This window comes from Sorex araneus, chromosome 4, assembly GCF_027595985.1.
Source record: "Sorex araneus isolate mSorAra2 chromosome 4, mSorAra2.pri, whole genome shotgun sequence".
Classification (NCBI taxonomy): Eukaryota; Metazoa; Chordata; class Mammalia; order Eulipotyphla; family Soricidae; genus Sorex; species Sorex araneus.
The window spans coordinates 114,028,396-114,049,540 of record NC_073305.1 but is presented as its reverse complement, the minus strand read 5'-3'; the positions used below and the strand labels follow the sequence as shown (position 1 = coordinate 114,049,540).

The following is a 21,145-nucleotide window of genomic DNA, read 5'->3' as shown; positions in this document are numbered from 1 at the left end:
TGATTGCTTTAGGCTATTGTTCTGAGCTTTGGGTCTTAGCAATTTTCATACTCTTCTATTCATTTCTTATCAGTTGGTTCAACAACATCATTTATAATTATTTGCACAAAAATCATAATTAGAAATGACTTGTCAGAACACATCTTTTATTGGCTTTTTAAAGAAGTCTTATAATTCTGAAACAACCTTGCAGACATCTAATTCTAGATCTAAATATACAGGTCTAATCACATCTGTATATTGTGAATCTGCTCTTTAAGCTTGTAAGTATACTTTCCCCTTGTGTTCTTAAAAATTTGGACAAATAACTAGTTTCTATGCAACCACTCAGGTGAAGTACACATTCTATCTTGCAATTTTCCATTCCTTGTCCGTTAACAGCTGTAGTCATAAAACACGCCACAGGATAAAAGAGAAAAAAGCTTTTGGGTGAAAAATTTTTACATTAACTGTCAGCAGGCATCTCTTAACTATATTTTTCAGCTAAAATAAAAGTTCTAATCATAATTGACTAACACATTTTAAAACACACAAGCAGTCGATGAACTATAATTGATTCCTTAATTATATGGACATATAAATAGAGTAAGGGAATAAAACATAACAAATTGACACATTAAAATTAGAAAAAATAGCTATAGGATCTGTATGAGAAATGTAGAACAATATGTTCCTTGAGGTCTTATTTTTGTATGAATGAAAAATAATACTAACATTGTATTGTGTATTATGATAAGTACTCTTTGTCTTGTGTATCGTGGTAAGTACTCTACTGAATTTACTCTGCTTGAGCAAATTGATGATCAATGGGATGACAGTGATACAGTGATACAGTGATACTCTACTGAATCTTCACCAAGACTCAGTCCCTCTTTGCTCTGCTTTAGCATTCCACTCTTTACTTCTTGGTCTCTGTGGACCTTAGTCTTCCTACCTTCCTTTTCTTTTTCTTCCCAATGTAAGACAATTAGTTCAAGAAAAAGTTAGGCAAATAAAATGTTAAATACATAATACAAAAGAGTTGTTAGGTCTGGTGAAAATCATGATGATGATACGTAACTGATTACCTTTGGTTAACCGATTTATGTAGATCATGAAACCATATTAATACAAAATAACATATTTTATTATCAGTCTAATATATCAATAATCAGTCAATAACTACCTCCTTTGTTTCCCTTGCTTCCTATTTGGAAATAATGAGACCTCTAAATCTTTTTAACCAAATATCCCAATGAAATAAGACACAATGAATCATATTTAAAGGCATTTAAAAAAAAATATTATGAAATTTTTATATTGCAAGATTAACATGGGTCATAGAATCAAGAGATGATGCATAGTTCAAGTAAACTGAGTTGCCAGATTCTAATTATTTGCTGAGAAGTCTCAGTGTTATCACCAGAGGAGCCAGACAAAAAGCTTGTATATAAGAATGACTTGAACATATCCTTTTGATAGACACATTCTCTGTGTGAACCTCACCTAATTCCTCAGCAACAAAGCAGTGCAGTTTTCTCCCTAAATTTTCCCATTATTTTGGGATGGGACCTACTCATATTTTATTATATGTATCTGTGAGGTCGGAAAATATGAAGCCAGAACAAGGGTCTTTTGGGCTCTCCAGGTAATAGCTTATTTCTTTCCCTTTTTGAGTGATCTCAGCAAAGCAGAAAGTTGAAAGGATCAGAAACAGCAGCATTACTAAAATGCTCTGATCTGGAAGGAAGCATCATCATCATCATCATCATCATCATCATCATCATCATCATCATCATCATCATCATCATCATCCCATTGATCGTTGATTTTCTCGAGCAGTCTCAGTAACGTCCCAATTCATCCTAGCCCTGACATTATAGAAGCCTCTCTTTACTCGTCCTTCCCAATGGTGCTGCGCTGGAGGCTCTTTCAGGGTTAGGGGAATGAGACCCATCATTGTAACTGGTTTTGGCATATGAATATGCCACAGGGATTTTTCCAGTCTCTCCCATGTGGGCAGGAAGCTCTCGGTAGCTTGCCAGGTTCTCAGAGAGGGAGAACTAGGCTATAAGAGGTCGCGCAGCCGCAAATGCTGCCTCGAGCTTCTGGGAGTGTTGTTTTATAGTCTCTGGATCTTGGCCATTGATGGGATTAGTTTCTGAGTGTGACCGCCTAACTACTGGAAAATGGGGGATCTGGGCAGAAGAGGCCCAATCCCAATCCGAACAGGCTTGGAGATCTCAGCCCTGGGTCCCACACACCTGGGTTCCTCTGCCAGTTCCTTCATGCATGAGGCTCGTCTGAACATGTGGAGGGGCCTTGAGCATGACTGTGGCTGAGTTCCAGAAATCTTTGGAAGGAATCATAGTTTTGCCAAATAATGATTTATGTTTTTAATGAAAATAAGACCCCCCCCCCAAAGTAAGAATATACAAATTCTAAGTAGGTCGAATGGAAATTAAAGAAAGAAAATGCTGGGCTGGAACGATAGCACAGCGGGTAGGGCATTTGCCTTGCATGATCAACCCAAGTTCGATTCCCAGCATCCCATACGGTCCCCTGAGAACCACCAGGAGTAATTCCTGAGTGCAGAGCCAGGAGCAACCCCTGAGCATCGCTGGGTGTGACCAAGAAAAAGAAAAAAAAGAAAGAAAATGCCAAAACTTAAAGAAAGAAGATGTCAAAGTGACTTCATTCTAACATTAATATGTGGTTATAACTTAGGTTATGGTGTAAATCCTGTACTTTTTTTGTGTGTGACTGGAAAGATGGAGAGAGGAGGTTCTTTCTCTCTCTCTCTCTCTCTCTCTCTCTCTCTCTCTCTCTCTGTGTCTCTGTGTTTCTGTCTGTCTGTTTCTCTCTCTCTATCTCTCTGCTCTCTTAGAGATACTATATATCTGGATCTTAACCTCAGGGGTCTATTTTTTCTATAAACAAGGTTATTTTGTTGGTGCAATGACTTCCAGAAAAAAATCAAACAAAAATTTTAGGATCCTCAGAGTAAGTAATGACAGTTTCCAGGAATGATTGTAGCTTCCTAAATATCAGAAACCATAGTAGTGACAAGTATTCCTGTTGTGTAGGAAGCATCTAAGTCAACTCAGAATGTGTACGCTTTAGAAGTTCTCTTAAAAGTAACTCCAGTGGGGTGGAGTGATAGCACAGCGGGTAGGGCGTTTGCCTTGCACACGGCCGACCCGGGTTCGAATCCCAGCATCCCATATGGTCCCCTGAGCACCACCAGGAGTAACTCCTGAGTGCATGAGCCAGGAGTAACCCCTGTGCATCGGTGAGTGTGACCCAAAAAGCAAAAAAAAAAAAAGAATAGTTCAGGGTTTAAGTCACTTGCCTCACATCCTGCTGACTCCGGTTTGATTTCTGGCACCATATACAATGCCCCAAGTACCATCAGGAGTCACTCCTGAGCACAGAACCAGTAATATTTCTAAGCACTCTTGATATGGTTCAAATCTTCCCTTTTAATCCTCCCTTCAAATAAATAAATAAACTCACTCACTCCAAAAGTGTTACAATTTTAATAACTTCTATGGATCTTAATATCTAACATATTTTGTAGTATCTCTTTAAGTATTATATTCAAAGTAAATAGTTCCAGAAAAGTTATCATATATAATAATTTATTGAATTATGTAAAATATTATTTATATTCTTATCAAGTCAAACAAGAGATTAGTGATTACTAAGAGAAATCACTGTTTTTGGAAATAGCCTAATTTAGCCTCAAAGTTTCACTGAAAACCTGGGAGTAGGGCTTCCACTGAGATTTCAACACATACTTCACTTTTAATTTTCACTTGACTTTTCAATTCTCACCTTTGAGTTATAGGCAATTGATTTTTCTCCAAAACCCAGAGGATGAATATGTCCTTTTTGACATGAGAATGGAAGGAGGGAGCTCCAGAGAATGTCCCCACTATAAGTTCATTCCCTAAGAGCCAAGTACATACAGGATAAGTTGTCCAGTTCTGCTTCTCTTTATCTTCACCTCCCTGCTTGCATCCATTGAAAGAGTGGACAGTTCTGTACAGTCACTAAGTATCACCCTATAGCATTTCCAAGGCATTTTGAAAGCAATGCATCTGATACTGGTTCATATTCATAGGCTGATGTGCTGTAGCATGGAAAACATGTGAGCCAACGATTTTGCAATTTTTGACTAACTTTCACTTTCCATAATGTTTCATTATTTATAAATTGGGAAGAATAGTTGGTCTCTCCAAGACTCCTGTGACATTTCAATAGTATGATATGAGGACCTTTTATAGTATCTGATACACAGCAGATGCTTGATAAATGGATCACTGTCACTGTCACTGTCATCCCGTTGCTCATCGATTTGTTCCAGCGGGCACCAGTAATGTCTCTCATTGAGAGACTTATTGTTACTGATTTTGGCATATCCAATACGCCACAGCCAGGCTCTGCCGTGCGGGCTCGATACTCTCAGTAGCTTGCTGGGCTCTCCGAGAGGGGCAGAGGAATCGAACATGGGTTGGCCTTTCGCTTTTCGTGAAAGGCGAAAGCCCAACCGCTGTGCTATCACTCCAGCCTAATATATGGATATTATTATAATTTTAATTGTTTCCCTCTTAACTTTTTAGCACCATATTTATCAGTGCCATAGAAACAAGACACTGCTGAGATACCCCACAAATATAATTTTTATTCTACCACCAGCTGTTTTGCTTCTGTGGGATAATTATCCATCCACTTTGATTTGTCCTCAGGGGTATATTATCTGGGAGATATTCAAGCTAAAAGAGAATGGAGGGGAAGTGATTAAATTAAGATAAAGGATTTGGATAAGCACAGATGATGGAGTCAGAGAGGTAGTGGGTAAGGCACTGGCCATACAAAAAGTCGACCCGTGTTCTATCCCCAGTACCACATACAGTGTGCTGCCCCCAGCAGTCAGGAATGGTCCCAGAGCACCTCTGAGTATGGCCCCTTCAAGCACAGAAATGGGACAATGATTGCGTTATTTCAATTTGGCCTTGACAGAAATAAAGCTGAAAGGTAATAAGAGAACTGAAATTAGACACACCCCATAACTGATATTTAGTTCCTATTGACCCTAGGCTTTAACTAAAGTGAGTGGCAAATGGGATCTGAGATCACCTTGATAGACTCTCCTATGATTAACACTTTTGGGGAAGAGAGCAAGGTGCCTCCCTGGGGTGAGTGGGATCAGGACCACAATAAAACCTCTAACTCTTAACTCCTCAGAAACTACCAAAAAGCCCTAAGCAAGAGGTGGGTTGGCATTGAACTGAGATCAGGCACTGAGATACGCAAGCAAAACACAGGGATAATTTAATATTTTACCTCTTGGCTGAGGACTGAGAAGCTAGGTTCCTTTTCCCAGGCCCAGATGAAACTGCCTTCTACCTTTTCACATGGTAGTGCTGCAGGTGCAGATGGAGACACGCTTAACCGTGGCCATAAAGTGAGGGTCATTCCCATCACTCCTCGAGGGCAGGGCATGTGCACAGATCTGAACCTGTTGGAATATTCCAGTCACTCAGACACCCTTGTCCTAAGTACAACTTCCTTTTACTTCTCGATGAGGCTGTGAGAGATTATGCCCAGCATATAGGGCAGGTCATATATTTTTGTCCTTAAACAGAATCCGTATATAAAGACACATATTTGGAGGCAACAATCTAAGTACCAAAGCATCAACGTCACGTCTAAAAACAGGGGTAGAAGGACCCCTCTCCCTGGATTTGAAACGGATTTGGTGTGACTGAGAAAGCAGACATCTGTGCCTGGCATGATGATGCCTCTCTTTCAGAGGGCTATAAAGACACAGCAGAGCGCATTTCCGTACCAGGCTGGGGATGCCTGGAACACGCAAGCTACCCGTGTGTGTGCATTTGGTTCTGAAGACCTTCAGGTTTCACTCGTGTCTCCCACTTTTGAATTCTACCTCTCTTGCTAGCTCTGTGCACTGGGGTGAGTTATTGAATCTCTTTCAATTCCAGATTTTTCCCCCTGTACATTGGAAGCAATGATAATTACTTGCAAAAGTTGTGAGAATTAAATATTTATGTTTTCAAAGTGCTTCACATAGCTGAACACCTACGTGCATGATAGTTTATCATCATCAACAGAAAATAAATGGGTGAGTCCCCATGTCCATCTTGCCCAACACACAGACTGCTGAGATGAATGTACAGGGAAAAGCAGCCTAAAGCACTCTACAAACATTATTACTTCCATCCCAGAGGCAGTCCATTAGTGTGGGTTGTAGTGATTCTCCAGTATCCAGAATCGAAACACTAAAGAGACTGTAGTTCTTCATGCAGTTGGCAGCTTTTTCCATTAGGGAATCCCAGGTTGGTCAATGTACACAAATTCACCCAAGGCAGAACAGCACTTTTTAGATTATGGAAATTGTTAAGCTTTTTATTTTAAGCCACCACTAAATGTTGGTGATAAATAATTAAAGGATGTTATATTAGAGTGAATAGATTTTTGAGGTCTCTGTGGTTCAGACTTTCTTCCAGTGTAATTTAATAGCTGATGAGATGGAATATTGTAGAACTGAAAGGTCTTCTGCATTGTGACTTACAGAATGCATTAAAAGCACCTCTGGGCTTGAATATAAATACAACAGGTCTCTGTAGTTCAGAGACAAGGAGTCTGACCTCAAAGGACAAAGGACATTTTTCTTTCCAAGTGGCAAGTATAGCTAAGCTGTTTCTCATTTATTTTATATAGAGAGCACCCCAAATTGTAAACTGTATTTAATAAAATTTGAAGATTTCTTTTTCAAACCTCTCCATTGTTGAATTTCTCAGATAATCATCTCTACAAATAGCACTTTTCACAATGGGACATTCTATGAACATATACCTTAACCCATTTTTATCTGCAACAAATATTAAACTTGTTACAAATCTAGCGTTGACTTAAATAAAGCAGACAGAGGATTATTTAGACTTCTGCCAAGAAAACTTTCCTCCCAGGGGGCTGGAGCGATAGCACAGCGGGTAGGGCGTTTGCCTTGCACGCGGCCGACCCGGGTTCGATTCCCAGCATCCCATATGGTCCCCTGAGCACCGCCAGGGAGTGATTCCTGAGTGCAGAGCCAGGAGTAACCCCTGTGCACCGCCAGGTGTGACCCAAAAAGCAAAAAAAAAAAAAAAAAAAAAAGAAAACTTTCCTCCCAGTTTTTTTAAACAACTTTTTTTTTTGGGGGGGGGTCACACCCGGCAATGTTCAGGGGTTACTCCTGGCTTTTGCACTCAGGAATTACTCCTGGTGGTGCTCAGGGGACCATATGGAATGCTGGGAATCGAACCCGGATCATTCACATGCAAGGCAAATGCCCGCTGTGCTATCGCTCCAGCCCCTTCTCCCAGTTTTGACTGTATTTTTCTTTTCTTTTTTTTTTTTGTTTTTTTGCTTTTTGGGTCACACCTGGCGATGCTCAGGAGTTACTCCTGGCTCATACACTCAGGAATTACTCCTGGCGGTGCTCCGGGGACCATATGGGATGCTGAGAATCAAACCCGGGTCGACCACGTGCAAGGCAAATGCCCTACCCGCTGTGCTATTGCTCCAGCCCCTTGACTGTATTTTTCTATCAACTAAAAACTCACAGTTGTATAGACTGTACCTTTGAATATGTTTGTTTGCCAGCAACATGTTCATAGCCCAACAATTCCTTGCATACACACTTGGAAAGTGTTGGAGAGATAGTAAGGTACTTGTCTTACACATATACAACCTGGTTTGATCCCTGGCACCCCAAGTACCACCAGGAATTATCCCTGAGCATGGTCAGGCATGGTAAAAAAAATCAACTCCCCTTAGGGACTGGAGCGATAGCATAGTGGGTAGGGCGTTTGCCTTGCACACGGCCGACCCAGGTTCGATTCCCAGCATCCCATATCGTCCCCTGAGCACCGCCAGGAGTAATTCCTGAGTGCAGAGCCAGGAGTAACCCCTGTGCATTGCCAGGTGTGACCCAAAAAGCAAAATAAAAAAAAAATCAACTCTCCTTCTACACACACACACACACACACACACACACACACAAACAGGATAATTAGTGGCTTTTGAGTGAATTTATTTAATTTTGGGAACAATGTCATTTATTCTGGAATATCATCAGGTGAAAGCTTCTCTTTAGAAGATGATTTATTCTTTAAAAGTTTGGAAGGTGTTTTCTTTCTCTCTGGCAAAATAAAATCTGCATGTCCTGGTGAGAGCATAGGAAATGTAAAATTAATGTATTTCTGAAACGCCTCCCGTGTTTCCTGTAGTTCCTCTTCCAGAAAATCTTTCCAACTTGTCATGATTTCTAGCTGTTCTTCTGTGGTCAGCAGCTCTTCCTGTGTGCTGACCAGTTTATCCATGACATTTCCCATTGAGGCCTGATGTGATTTCTCTGCTTTTAGAAGCACTTCCTCGGCCTCTTCTTGATTCTTCCTCTGAGCTATGCAATAGTAGATTTTCATTTCATGTTCTTTTTTCTTTACCAGCTGACTTAGGCTCATCTGGTCCTTAGCTCTTATATCAGTCTTCAAAAGTTCTTCCATGATTTTACTACAAAAGATAACAGGATAAAGAAATTGTAAATTAGACAGATTAGCCACAGGGGGAAAAAAAAAGATGTTAGGAGAAATGAGTGTGTTGACTGGAGGTGGGGAAATTTTTTTCTGCCAAGGGCCACTTAGATATTTGCGACATCATTTGCAGGTCATCCAGTGTAGAAAGATAGTGCCTGAGAGTCAAGGAGAAGTGTCTGTGTCTGTGCTATCATGTTCCAGTATGGACCACAGGATTTTGTGGGCCTTATGCAATGTAAGCCTCATGGTAGATGAATCGAACATCTCAGAGAAGATGGTAGAGACAAGCTTTGGACTGCATTCTCTTTTAACTCTCAAAAAAGCAGTTTCCCGAGAGTAGTAGAGATAAGTACCAGGAGGTCTGCTCCATGGCTTGGAAACTGGTCTCACATGCTGGGGAAAAAGGCAGCCTAGATAGAGAAGGAACGCCAAGTGGAGGACCTTGGGAGGACCCATTCGGGTTAAAAGATGCGTGCCGAAAGTAGACTATAGACTGAACATGGCTGCCACTCCATACCTCTATTGCAAATTACAGCACCCAAAAACAGAGAGAACAAGGGGGAATGCCCTGCCGCCAGAGGCAGGGTGGGGTGGTGGGGGATGGGGTGGGGGTGGTGAGAGGAATACTGGGAACATTGGTGGAGGAGAATGGGCACTGGTGGAGGAATGGGTAAATAATCACTGTATGACTGAAATGCAAACATGAAAGTTCATAAGCTTGTAACTGTACCTCACAGTAATTCACTAATAAAAATTTTTTTAAAAAAGCAGTTTCACAGGCAGGAGGTTGCTCAACAACCTCCTAGCTATCAATGTCTAATGTAATTTTAGGAACCTGAATTTACCCTGGCGAGAAAAATATAAAAGGAGTGAGCTTCAAAACAGAAAAATAGAGGAAGCCAAAGAGAGAGAGGAAAAGGGTTAAGGTGCTTCCTCTGCAAGCATCATACCCACGGTTCTATGTTTTTTTTTTTTTTTTTTTTTTTTTTTTTTTTTTTTGCTTTTTGGGTCACACCCAGCGATGCTCAGGGGTTAGTCCTGGCTTTGCACTCAGGAATTACTCCTGGCGGTGCTTGGGGGACCATATGGGATGCCGGGGATCGAACCCGGGTCGGCCGCGTGCAAGGCAAACGCCCTACCCGCTGTGCTATCGCTCCGGCCCCCACGGTTCTATGTTCTGTGCCACACATGATCCCTGGAATACCATCAGGAGTGCAGGAATGATCCCTGAGTCAGGAATGAATCCGGAGAGTAGTCTGGTGTGGCCCCAAAACCAAAAGTAAAAATTAAAAAGAAGACATAAGGACATATTTTTCATTCCAATTTTAGTATATGTGCTGCCGAAGCGAGCACAGGGCAGATTTTTCAAACCAATAGATAATCTTTATAGTCATCATCCACTTAGTAGCCAGAGAGAAAAACTTGTGCTCACAGGTTAGCTTCACCCTAATCTTGATTTTAGATGATCACTGCTCCCTCTGTGACAAAAGCCTTCAACTTTTTCCTATGCTTTTCCCTCTTTAAACCATTATGGCATTAAATGAACTTTTGCTTATATGGGTTATATGAGGGACAAAAACAATCATAGAAATGAAAAATGAAATGTATTAATACATTTGTATAAACTCTAAATAAAATCATTAAATAATAACATAAAATTATATTTCATAAAATTCAAATGAATCATTTTGGTGATTCATGTGTGATTAACATTTTGGTGATTAATGTGTATTTTCTTGCAAGATTAAGATTTTTTTTTCAAAATTCTTCACTTACTTAACAGAAAAAAGCTACTGTATTTTTCCTGTTGTTTTGAGATCACATGTAATGCCCTGAAAATGCCACTACACCCACAAAACAAAGAGGATAAAAAGACAAATAACTTATTATTATTATTATTATATTATTATTATTATTATTATTATTATTATTATTAGTGGGAGACTAACACCCAAGAATTGTAGAAATAAGTACCAGGAGGTTGACTCCATGGCTTCGAGGCTGGCCTCACGTTCCAGGGAAAGGGCAACTCAGAGAAGAGATCACCAACTACATTGTAGTCGAAGGCCATGTGGGGGAAGGGAGTTGCGGGCTGAATGAGGGCTAGAGACTGAGCACAGAGGTCACTCAACACCTTTATTGCAAACCACAACAGCTAATTAGAGAGAGAGAACAGAAGGGAATGCCCTGCCACAGTGGCAGGGTGGGGTGGGGGGGAGATGGGATTGGGGAGGGTGGGAGGGACGCTGGGTTTACGGGTGGTGGAGAATGGGCACTGGTGAAGGGATGGGTTCCCAAACTTTGTATGAGGGAAGTATAAGCACAAAAGTATATAGATCTGTAACTGTACCCTCACGGTGATCCTCTAATTAAAAATAAATAAATTAAAAAAAAAAAAGAAAAAAAAAAGAAAAAAAAGACAAATAACTTATTATTATTATTATTATTATTATTATTATTACTACTATTATTATTTAAATGGGCTGGAGCGATAGCACAGCGGTTGGGCGTTCGCCTTTCATGAGGCCAACCCGTGTTTGATTCCTCCGCCCCTCTCGGAGAGCCCGGCAAGCTACCGAGAGTATGGAGCCCCCATGGCAGAGCCTGGCAAGCTACCCGTGCGTATTGGATGTGCCAAAAACAGTAACAATAAGTCTCTCAATGAGAGACATTACTGGTGCCCGCTCGAACAAATCGATGAGCAACGGGATGACAGTGACAGTGATTATTTAAGTAGCTTTGCCCTTGTGTAGATTCTGAAAGGATCTCAGGAACTCTGAGGGTTCCTGAGAGTGGAGTTTGAGGGCCACTGTTACAGAGTTCACAGTCATGCACACAGTCACACACAAGTAAGTAATCATAGCAGCTCAGTGCGATGTTTCCCTCCCTGAGCCAGTCAGCTTGGTCAGCATGAATGTAGATATGAACCCCACGCTGCCTCAAAAACAATTCTTTGAGGTAATTTTATTCCCTTTTCCTAATTTACTCATGAATTACTTGACCAAGGAGGTCAAGTAACTTGTCCAATTTCAGTCAATTAGTAAAAAAATCACAAAACAGCCATTAGGACCCAGGCAACCTGGGATAAAAGTGCTTAGTCCCTGTGACCCATTCCTGGAGGTAACCTCTTAGTCTGAACATGTCTAACTAAGTACTGGGGGCTCAAAGGAAGAACACTGCAAATGTTGGATTCAAAGACTTATGATCAGTGGGGCTGGAGCGATAGCACAACGGGTAGAGTGTTTGCCTTGCACCGAGCACTTCCAGGAGTAATTTCTGAGTGCATGAGTCAGGAATAACCCCTGTGCATCACTGGGTGTGACCCAAAAAGCAAATATATATATATGTATATATATAAATTTATGATCATTATGAAAAATTCTCATCGATTGTTGCCATTTTTCTTATCTACTGTGGTCTTTCTAAGATTTGTCTCCTGGCTTATGTTCTAAAAATTCTGTCCTGCCAAATACAATTCTTTCATTGTCTCTGAACCTTTCTTTCCTCTTGACTTTCAAACCTGACAAACATCCCCAACAGTGAGATATACATCCTCATTGGTCCCTTCGCTACTCTAGCTGCTCTGTTACTTCTTTCTTTTGCCCACTAAGTAGGCCACATCTCTCATTTATAATGAGGATTAATGTTTATCAAGTATTTATTGAGTTCCAGGATAATGCTAACTTGTTTACATGCATTATATTTCATTCCATCTTTACATTAACCCATTCAAACTATTTATCACCTCTTATTATTTCCACACAATGTGTGAGGAAGTTGAAATTTAGATTTAGTACCACACAATGAAGTAAATAGGAGAATTCCTGCCCATAGCTATTATCTGCTTCGATGCTGTAAAGCATCGCTGTAAATTTTTTATTAGGAGTGCAACACAATGAAAGTAACATTTTAAAATTGTTTTTCTGGAAATAGTGGATAAATAAAAAGCTTTGTGGGAATCGAGAGACTGGTTAGTATTTAGACTTATTAATTCTGGAACAAAATTAGAATACTTTACAGTATTCTACAGCTTTACAACTGAGAGTGCTGGGGGACCCTGGGGTCAGTGGTGGTTGATGTTAAGGGATCATCAGGGCTACATCAGCAAATACTGGGGAGGCTGTGAAGAAATTTTGTGTTGCGGACCAAACTCTGAGCACTACACATGCTAGGCATGTGCTCTCCCTCTCGTTATATCTCTAGCCCTAGTTGGAATATTTTGTAATAGTGTACATACGCAGCCACACGTCTAAACTAATGATGAAAGAAAAAAAGATAGGGAAGAGGGAGAGAAAGGAACAAATTCAACCATTATTTTTTATTTTTTGGCTTTTTGGGCCACACCTGGCGATGCACAGGGGTTACTCCTGGCTCTGCACTCAGGAATTACTCCTGGCGGTGCTCAGGGGACCATATGGGATGCTATGAATCGAACCTGGGTCGGCCGCGTGCAAGGCAAACACCCTACCCGCTGTGCTATCACTCCTGCCCTCGACAATTATTACTAAGACCAAAAGGCCAGGATTCTGACTACCAGGATGGGGGGAGGGGATGCAGAAAAATGAGACATTAAAACCAACTTCTGATTCCAGACCTGGGTCAGCAAAGAATAAGATGTCATTCACATATAGATGTGATCCCGTAGACAGAGTTGGGAGTGTGCATACACATGTGTCCTGAGGATTTAGTCTGATGTTCTAGAAAACCATCAGGATAGAGGTCAGGTTGTGAAGGTGATGGCAGGGCTCCCGGTGCTTAGATCAGAAAAGACAGGAAGGAAGCAACTTTAAGACCCAAAGCATCTTTGAGACAGTCCCAAATCCCCCAGGAAGAAGCTGTTCTTTCTCCAGACGCTTAGTTCCCTGTTCAGAGCTGCCTCCTTCTCCAGATCATTGTCACAAGCAGGAGAAGCATCTGTCGCACCGGCGCGGCTTCTGCCTGGTCCTCAGAGTAGGTGCTCATATGTGGGGTCACCCAGAGGACTCCACAGCGCAGATCTCAAAAACTAAAGATCTCAAAAAAAAAAGTAAAGTTGTCGTGGACAACGCCAGCTTCCACGTTCCATGACAGCTCCATTTAATTCCCCTGTTCTTAAAATCTGCTCTTGCTAAAAAGATCTCCCTTTCCATCTTCTCCCATCCTACCTTAAGGGCCTGCATTTGTTCTGTTTTTTAGGCCACACCCAGTGGGGATTACTCCTGGCTCTGCACTCAGTGATCACTCATGGCAGTACTGGGAGGGGGTGTGAGGTGCATAAGGGATGCTGAAGATCAATTACAAATGTGGGATGGCTAAGTGCAAGGCAAGCACCGTACAGGCTATACTATTTTTTCCAGCCCAAGGGCCTGCATTTCGCACCCCTCACTCCCCTGCCCTGCAATTCACTCCTTTTAGTAAGGGAGATGTCTCTGGCCTTTATTCTGATTATATTTTTGAAGTTGTGGAATTGAAGCCAGGAGGAAGTGGGTCCAGACAGACAAGTGCAGGGGGACAATGGTCTTAGATGCCCATTCATTTTTGTAGCTTCCCTGCAGGGTGTGTTGTATATGAAACAGGTACCCCATATATGTATGAGTGAATGGGCAGGTAATATAGATGCAGTTTTCATTAATATGTATTTTTTGTGATAAGTAACCCTGAAATTTAAAACAGATAAATCAGCGTGTTATGAAAACCTTAAAGAATTAATGCCTGAAATTAGCACTGGCAAAATATTCCTTATAACAAAAAAAGTCAATGGGGTTGAAAAGGCAAGGCACTTGATTTGCATATGGTGACCTGGGTTCAATCCTTGGCACCTCATATGATCCCCCAAGAGGAAGACAAGGGGGACCCTCCTTGTCTTTACTGAGGAGTAAGTCTTCAATCAAGAGCCAGGAGTTACCTTTGAGCATCGCTGGGTGTGGGACACCCCCAACACCCACCAACCCCTCATTAAAAGTTGATTACTGTAGTCTATCTAAAACATTTTTTGATTTGTATAAGTTAGTTTATATTTTTTTTTCCTTACAAAAAGACACCATGGAATAGAACTGAAACAACAAGGTTTACTAGTACTTTTCATTTCTTTTCCTTCTCCAAACTAAAACAGGTAATGCATCTCTCTAGATGCCAAAGATAACTAAGGGAGAATCCCAGCATACTTTTCATCAATACTAGGAGCAAATGACAGGAGAGGTGCTCAGGGTCAGCATGAACACTTCCACCATCAGTATAGAGTTCCTGTCCTGGCAGCCCTCTGGAGATGGTCCTATCCCTGAGTGGTATCCAGCAAAAGGGACATCAAATTATCCTCAAAGACCTCCAACTCTCCCCCCCCATGGCATGAAGTGATATCTACAATTCTTTTATTCATTAATATGCCATCTCTAATTTTATGACAATATAATCTTGGGATTTTGCACATCACACATTAAGGCACTCTGGGCTAGAAATGCAACTGCTTTCAGAATAACTGTAACGTGTGTCCATGTGCATTTATACAATTCAGTTTGAGATTGTATAAAATGGTTTCCCAGAGAATAAGAGCAGATTGCTAAAAATAAAATATAATCTAATGTTGTTACTCCCAGTGCTTGGAAGTTGGGCATGAGACTAAGGCTGCATGGAGAGACTAGCATGGGGGACAGGAGGAGACAGGAATGAGGGGCAGTGTGAGACTGGAATGTGGAGCTTAGTGAGACTAGAACAGGCATGTGGGGAGAATGGAATAAATGGCAACTGATCAGCAAAATATATATATTATATAATACACATAGCAATATATATATATATATATATACACAGCACTGTAGCACTGTCGTCCCATTGTTCATCTATTTGCTCGAGCGGGCACTAGTAACATCTCCATTGTGAGACTTGTTACTGTTTTTGGCATATCAAATATGCCACGGGTAGCTTGCCAAGCTCTGCCATGTGGGTGGGATACTCTCGGTAGCTTGCTGGGCTCTCTGAGAGGGGCAGAGGAATCAAACCTGGGTCGGCCGTGTCCAAAGCAAACATCCTACCCACTGTGCTATATATACATATATATGTATGTGTGTGTATCACAGATTTTATGTTAGATTATATATAATATATATAACATATAATATATATATTATATATAATCTGCACTAGGTGCTTGAAGAAAAATAAAACACGGAAAATCCACACTAGCAATTGCTGTGTGCTGTGTTCCCTGAGGACCTTCTTAGCATTCTTCTCACTGTTTCTAGGCAGCTGCTAAAGTGACACAAGATTAAAGATAAATATCAGTGGCTCTTTCTTCTCTCTTATTAAATGAGTTTTTCATCTTCCTCATGTTTGTTGCTAAGAGCACACTTTTAAACCTCATTTCTATGTTCATTAATTTAAAAAAAACCTGGATTTTGACAGGCAATTGCTAAATTATGAAGGCATTTGTTCCCAACATTTATTTATACACCAAGTAATTTATAACATTATAGCAGATCTGTTGCCTGGTGAGCCCATTAATAAGCTATTCATCCATTTTCACTTAAACTACAGATATATGAGCACTGTGGTGGGGGGATTGGGTTACACATAATGGTGCTCAGAATTTACTCCAGGCTCTGGGTTCAGGGTCCATCCTGGTAGTGCTGGGGGTACGTGGTGCCAGCCACTTTGCATAGCAAGCACCTTAATGCTTGAGCTCTACTATCTCTCCAACACAATTTTGAACCAGATATAGCCATTGTAAGATTGGGGGGTGCGGGGGTTGCACACACAGCTGTGGCCGGGGCTTACTCCAGGCTCTGTACTCATTCCTATTACAACTCAGGGGACCATACAAGGTCCCAGGGATCAAACCGGTTGGCCGCATTCACGGAAACGCCTTACCTCCTTTACTAGCTCTTGGGCTTAGTCATTGAGTTTATAACAAAAATACTTGCCGATTTTCTACCTTATGGCTTCCTGATAAGACAGGAGGGTCTGTGATGTCTCAAACTGGGGCTTGCAGATTGGTAAGTGGTGGTTATTTTCAGAGACCCACCTTAGGTAGAACATTGATTATTATAAAAATAAATATATAATTTTCTTTTTTGGTTTTTGGGTCACATCTGGTGATGCCAGGGGTTACTTCTGACTGCACTCAGAAATCATCCCAAGTGAGGAACCTTATGGGAAGTCGAGGAGCAAGCCTGGGTCAGCTACATGCAAGGCAAGTGCCCTACCTGCTGTCCTATCTCTTCAGCTCATGGAATACTTATATTCTTGACCTTTCCTTGGCTCCACTTTATTATTCCTCCCACTTTCCCCACTTTGTGTTTCTCATGCCCTCTCATTTCAGATTCACAAACAAAATCCATTTGTTTCGCTCTCAGGCCTGCCACTTAAGCCGAACTTCTGTTCAACCAGCATCATCAGATAATCCACAAACACTGCTTCATCTTTCCAGGATTTTGAACTCTCCCACCATTTACATGTCCCTTTCTGTGGGCTTGCCCCGATGGGGCGCCCATACTTCACATGTTGAGGAAATACAAAAGGCACGTGACAAGCTTCTGATGAAATAAGTAATTATGGGGCTGGAGTGATGGTGCAGTGCGTAGGGCGTTTGCCTTGCACGCGGCCAACCCGAGTTCGATTCCCAGCATCCCATATGGTCCCCCGAGCACCACCAGGAGTGATTCCTGAGTGCATGAGCCAGGAGTAACCCCTGTGCAATGCCAGGTGTGACCCAAAAAGAAAAAAAAAGAAATAAGTAATTATGAAATTATGAAGCTTGGGCATCACCCAGACTAGGACTCACATTAGGCTCTTCACATCCTCTCCACGTGACTTTTGGTGACTGGTTTAGACTCTAAAACTCAGAATCTTCCTCTGAAGATATGAAGCACTTCCCAGGAAGGGATATGGCCCCTCAATGAGGAATACAGAGAGGACCTGACAAGTGCTGTTGTTGAACAAAAGGATAGCTAAGGGTAGTGTCATCAGGAATCTTACCCACAACCACAAAAATTCCTGAGCAGGCACCTCATTTTTTGCCTAGGGCTAGAAAACACTTAAAACCTTTTTCTAAATAGAGATGTATATTTCTTCATTTTTTTTTAACGTCTAGGGAAAGAGTCCAATGTCATCTAGATCATTGGTTTAGCATCTAATAATCATTCACAAAAGGTTTCTGTGCTTGGGGCTGGAGTGATAGCACAGTGGGTAAGGCGTTTGCTTTGCACACGGCTGACCCAGGTTCGATTCCCAGCATCCCATATGGTCCCCTGAGCACCGCCAGGAATAATTCCTGAGTGCAGAGCCAGAAATAATCCCTGTGCATCACCAGGTCTGACCCAAAAATCAGAAACAAAAAAGTTTTCTGTGCTTAATAAAATTTTCCTATATCAGTGTTCTAAATCTTTAAATCTTTTTCTTTTAATTTAAAAATAATTTTTTTAATTGAGTCACCATGAGATACATAGTTACAAAGCTGTTCATGATCAGGTTTCAGTCATACAATGATGGAAAACCCATCCCTTTACCAGTGTACATTCCCATCACCAATGACCCCAGTTTCCCTCCTGCCACCCCACCCCCTCCCCAGCCTGCCTCTATGGCTCTACAGCAGGCACTTTTCTTTCTCTTCTCTGTCCCCCTCTGTCTCCTTCCTCCCTTCCTCCCTCTCTCCCCTTCTGTCACTATGGTATGCAACCCAAATACTGAGAGCTTATCACCTATTTTCAGCACGCAGTTCCTATCAGAATGACCTTTTCCAACTACCTTTGTCATAATGGTCCCTTCTGTATCCCAATTGCCTCCCCAGCCCCAGCCCCAGCCACCCCCAGCACTTGAGGCAGGTTTCCAACCATAGACTAATCCTCCTTGTCCTTGTTTCTACTGTTCTTGGGTATTAGTCTCATATTATGAAGATTTTAAAAATATTTTATATATTCTACAAATGAGTGTATCATTCTATGTTTGTCCTCCTTCTGACTCATTTCACTCAGCATGATGTTCTCCATGTCCATCCATTTATAAGTGAATTTTATAACTCTATTTTTCCTAACCGCTGCATAGTATTCAATTGTGTAGATGTATCTTAGTTTCTTTAACCAGTTGTCTGTTCTTGGCACATGGGTTGTTCCCAGATTCTGGCTGTTGTGAACAGTGCTGTTATAAACATTGAAGAGCAGGTGGCATTTCTGCAGTGTGTTTTTGGGGTATATTCCCAGAAGTGGTATTGCAGAGTCGTTTGGAAGCTAATTCCTAGCTTTCTGAGGAATGCCCATATTGTTCTTCAGAAAGGTTAGACCAGTCAGTATTCCCATCAACAGTGAAGGAGAGTCCTTGTCTCTCCACATCCTTACCAGCACTGCATGCTCTTGGTCGGTTTCTTTTGAGGTGCAGAAGCTTCTGAGTTTAAATGTAGTCCCATTTGTTTATCTTTGCTTCCACTTACTTGGTCAGTGGTATTTCATCTTTGAAGATGCCTTTAGCATCAGTGCCATGGAGGGTCCTGCCCACATTTTCCTCCATGAACCTTATGGATTCAGGTCTGATATTGAGGTCTTCAATCCATTTTTATCTGACTTTTGTGCCTGGTGTTAGAAAAAGGTCTAGGTTCTTTATTTTTTTTTTTTTGGCATGTAGCTGCTCAGTTTTCCCAGAACCACTTGTTGAAGAGGTTTTCCTTGCTCTACTTCATATTTCTTGCTCATTTATTAAAGATTAGGGACCATATATACTAGAGTTGTTTTCAGGATATTCGACTCTCTTCCATTGATCTGTGGGTCTGTCTTTATTCCAATACCAGGTTGTTTTGATTACTACTGCTTTGTAGTACAGTTTGAAATTGGGGAAGGTGATACCTCCCATCTTCCTTTTCCCAAGGATTGCTTTAGCTATTTGTGGGGGGTGTTGTTCTATATGCATTTTAGGAGTGTTTGATCTATTTATTAAAAAATAAATAAATGTCATGGGTATCCTTATAGAGACTGGATTGAATCTGTATAACGCTTTGGGGAGTATTGACATTTTGACAATGTTAATCCTCCTAATCCATCAACAGGGAATGTGTTTCCATTTTCTCTTGTTCTCTTTTATTTCTTGGAATAGCATTTTATAGTTTACTTTGTATATATCTTTCACCTCTCAAGTTAAACTGATTCTGAGGTACTTGATTTTCTGAAGCATGATTGTGAATGATATTGTTTTTCTAATATCTCTCTCTTCTCTTTCATTATTTGTATATAGAAAAGCCATAGACTTCTGGGTATTGATATTGTGACCTGTCATTCTATTACACAAATCTATTGTTTCTAGGAGCCTTTTTGTAGAGTCTCTAGGATTCTCTATAATTCCTATAATTCCCTAGATACCCTATATCTAGGGAATATCTATATATCTAGATATTCTCTATAATTCCTATATTCCTATATTCTCTATATTCTTATATTCTTTATAATTCCTATAATTCCCTAGATACTAAGTATAGTATCATGTCATCTACAAACAGTGAGAGCTTGACTTCTTCCTTTCCTATCTGGGTACTTTTTATATCTTTTTATTGCCTAATTACTATGTCAAGTACTTCCCATACTATATTGAATAGAAGTGCTCAAGGATCACTCCTGGTGGGCATCAGGAAACAACCTGGTCTTGTGCCACATCTTAGAGGGAAGGCTATTAGTTCTCCCCTCATTGAAGATAATGCTTGCTGTTGGCTTGTGGTAGATGGGCTTGACTATATTGAGAAAAGTCCCTTCAACTCCCAATTTGTTGAGAGTTTTTATCATGAACAGGTGCTGGATCAGGCAAAAATCAGAGCTGGGTCTGGGCAACAGTTACCAGAGTTTGTCAAAATATTTTACAAAATTAAGTATTAATTAGTGGAAAAAATCATTCAGTATCTTTTATATATGTGTCATCTAATTCATGTAAAAATGTATTTTGATTACACACATATACATTGCTCTAAATATATCATAAAGACCTGGAAAGTTGTAGGCCACATAATTTTAAAGAATTGTGGGGGTCAGATAGTACAGTGGATAGGGCACTTCCCTTGCATGCAGCTGGCCTTTGTTAGATCCCCAACAAAGCATATGCTCTCCTGATCCCCAGGAGGAGTGATGCCTAAGCACAGAGCCAGGAGTGAGCCCTGAGCACCATTAAGTATGACCCCCAAAATTTAAAAATAAAATAAAATAAAATATTATGTCTCGATCTAAGGATGAAGTAGGGAAACCCTGAGTTAAAGCTTAGCAAGTTTAGATAGATTTTCATAATGCCAACCAGGTTTTTATCATGAGTTACATAATAGGAAAAGAAAAAGTAACACATTCATAATAGTATATGATACATGCTAGATAATGTGAAGATTAACTCATGTATTTATGGAAAGCATATTTCTTAATTCTCAATCTCTTAAAGCTGGAGATAGAGGATGAAAAAACACAATATTTAGGATCGTAGCTCTTGAGAGTGGAAAGAAGAAAGAAAATGTGATGAGGAAGAACATGGAAACCTCAGAAGTATAAGCAACTTTCAGTTCTTTCCAAAAGTTATTGGGTCCTTTGAGAATTTATGTTACTGCTGTTCTTTGAAATTGTAGACACACCTTCTAT

General features: G+C 40.7%; 1 protein-coding gene across 1 annotated transcript in view; it reads right to left on the bottom strand.

Moving 5' to 3' along the window:
• Window positions 1–8,105: 8,105 nt before the first annotated feature.
• C4H6orf163 (chromosome 4 C6orf163 homolog) overlaps window positions 8,106–21,145 on the bottom strand; it is a 53,089-nt gene continuing 40,049 nt past the window's right edge. The window contains exon 5 of the mRNA XM_055136712.1: window positions 8,106–8,559. Coding sequence (XP_054992687.1) covers window positions 8,106–8,559 — 454 coding nt within the window. The remainder of the gene's footprint in view (window positions 8,560–21,145) is intronic.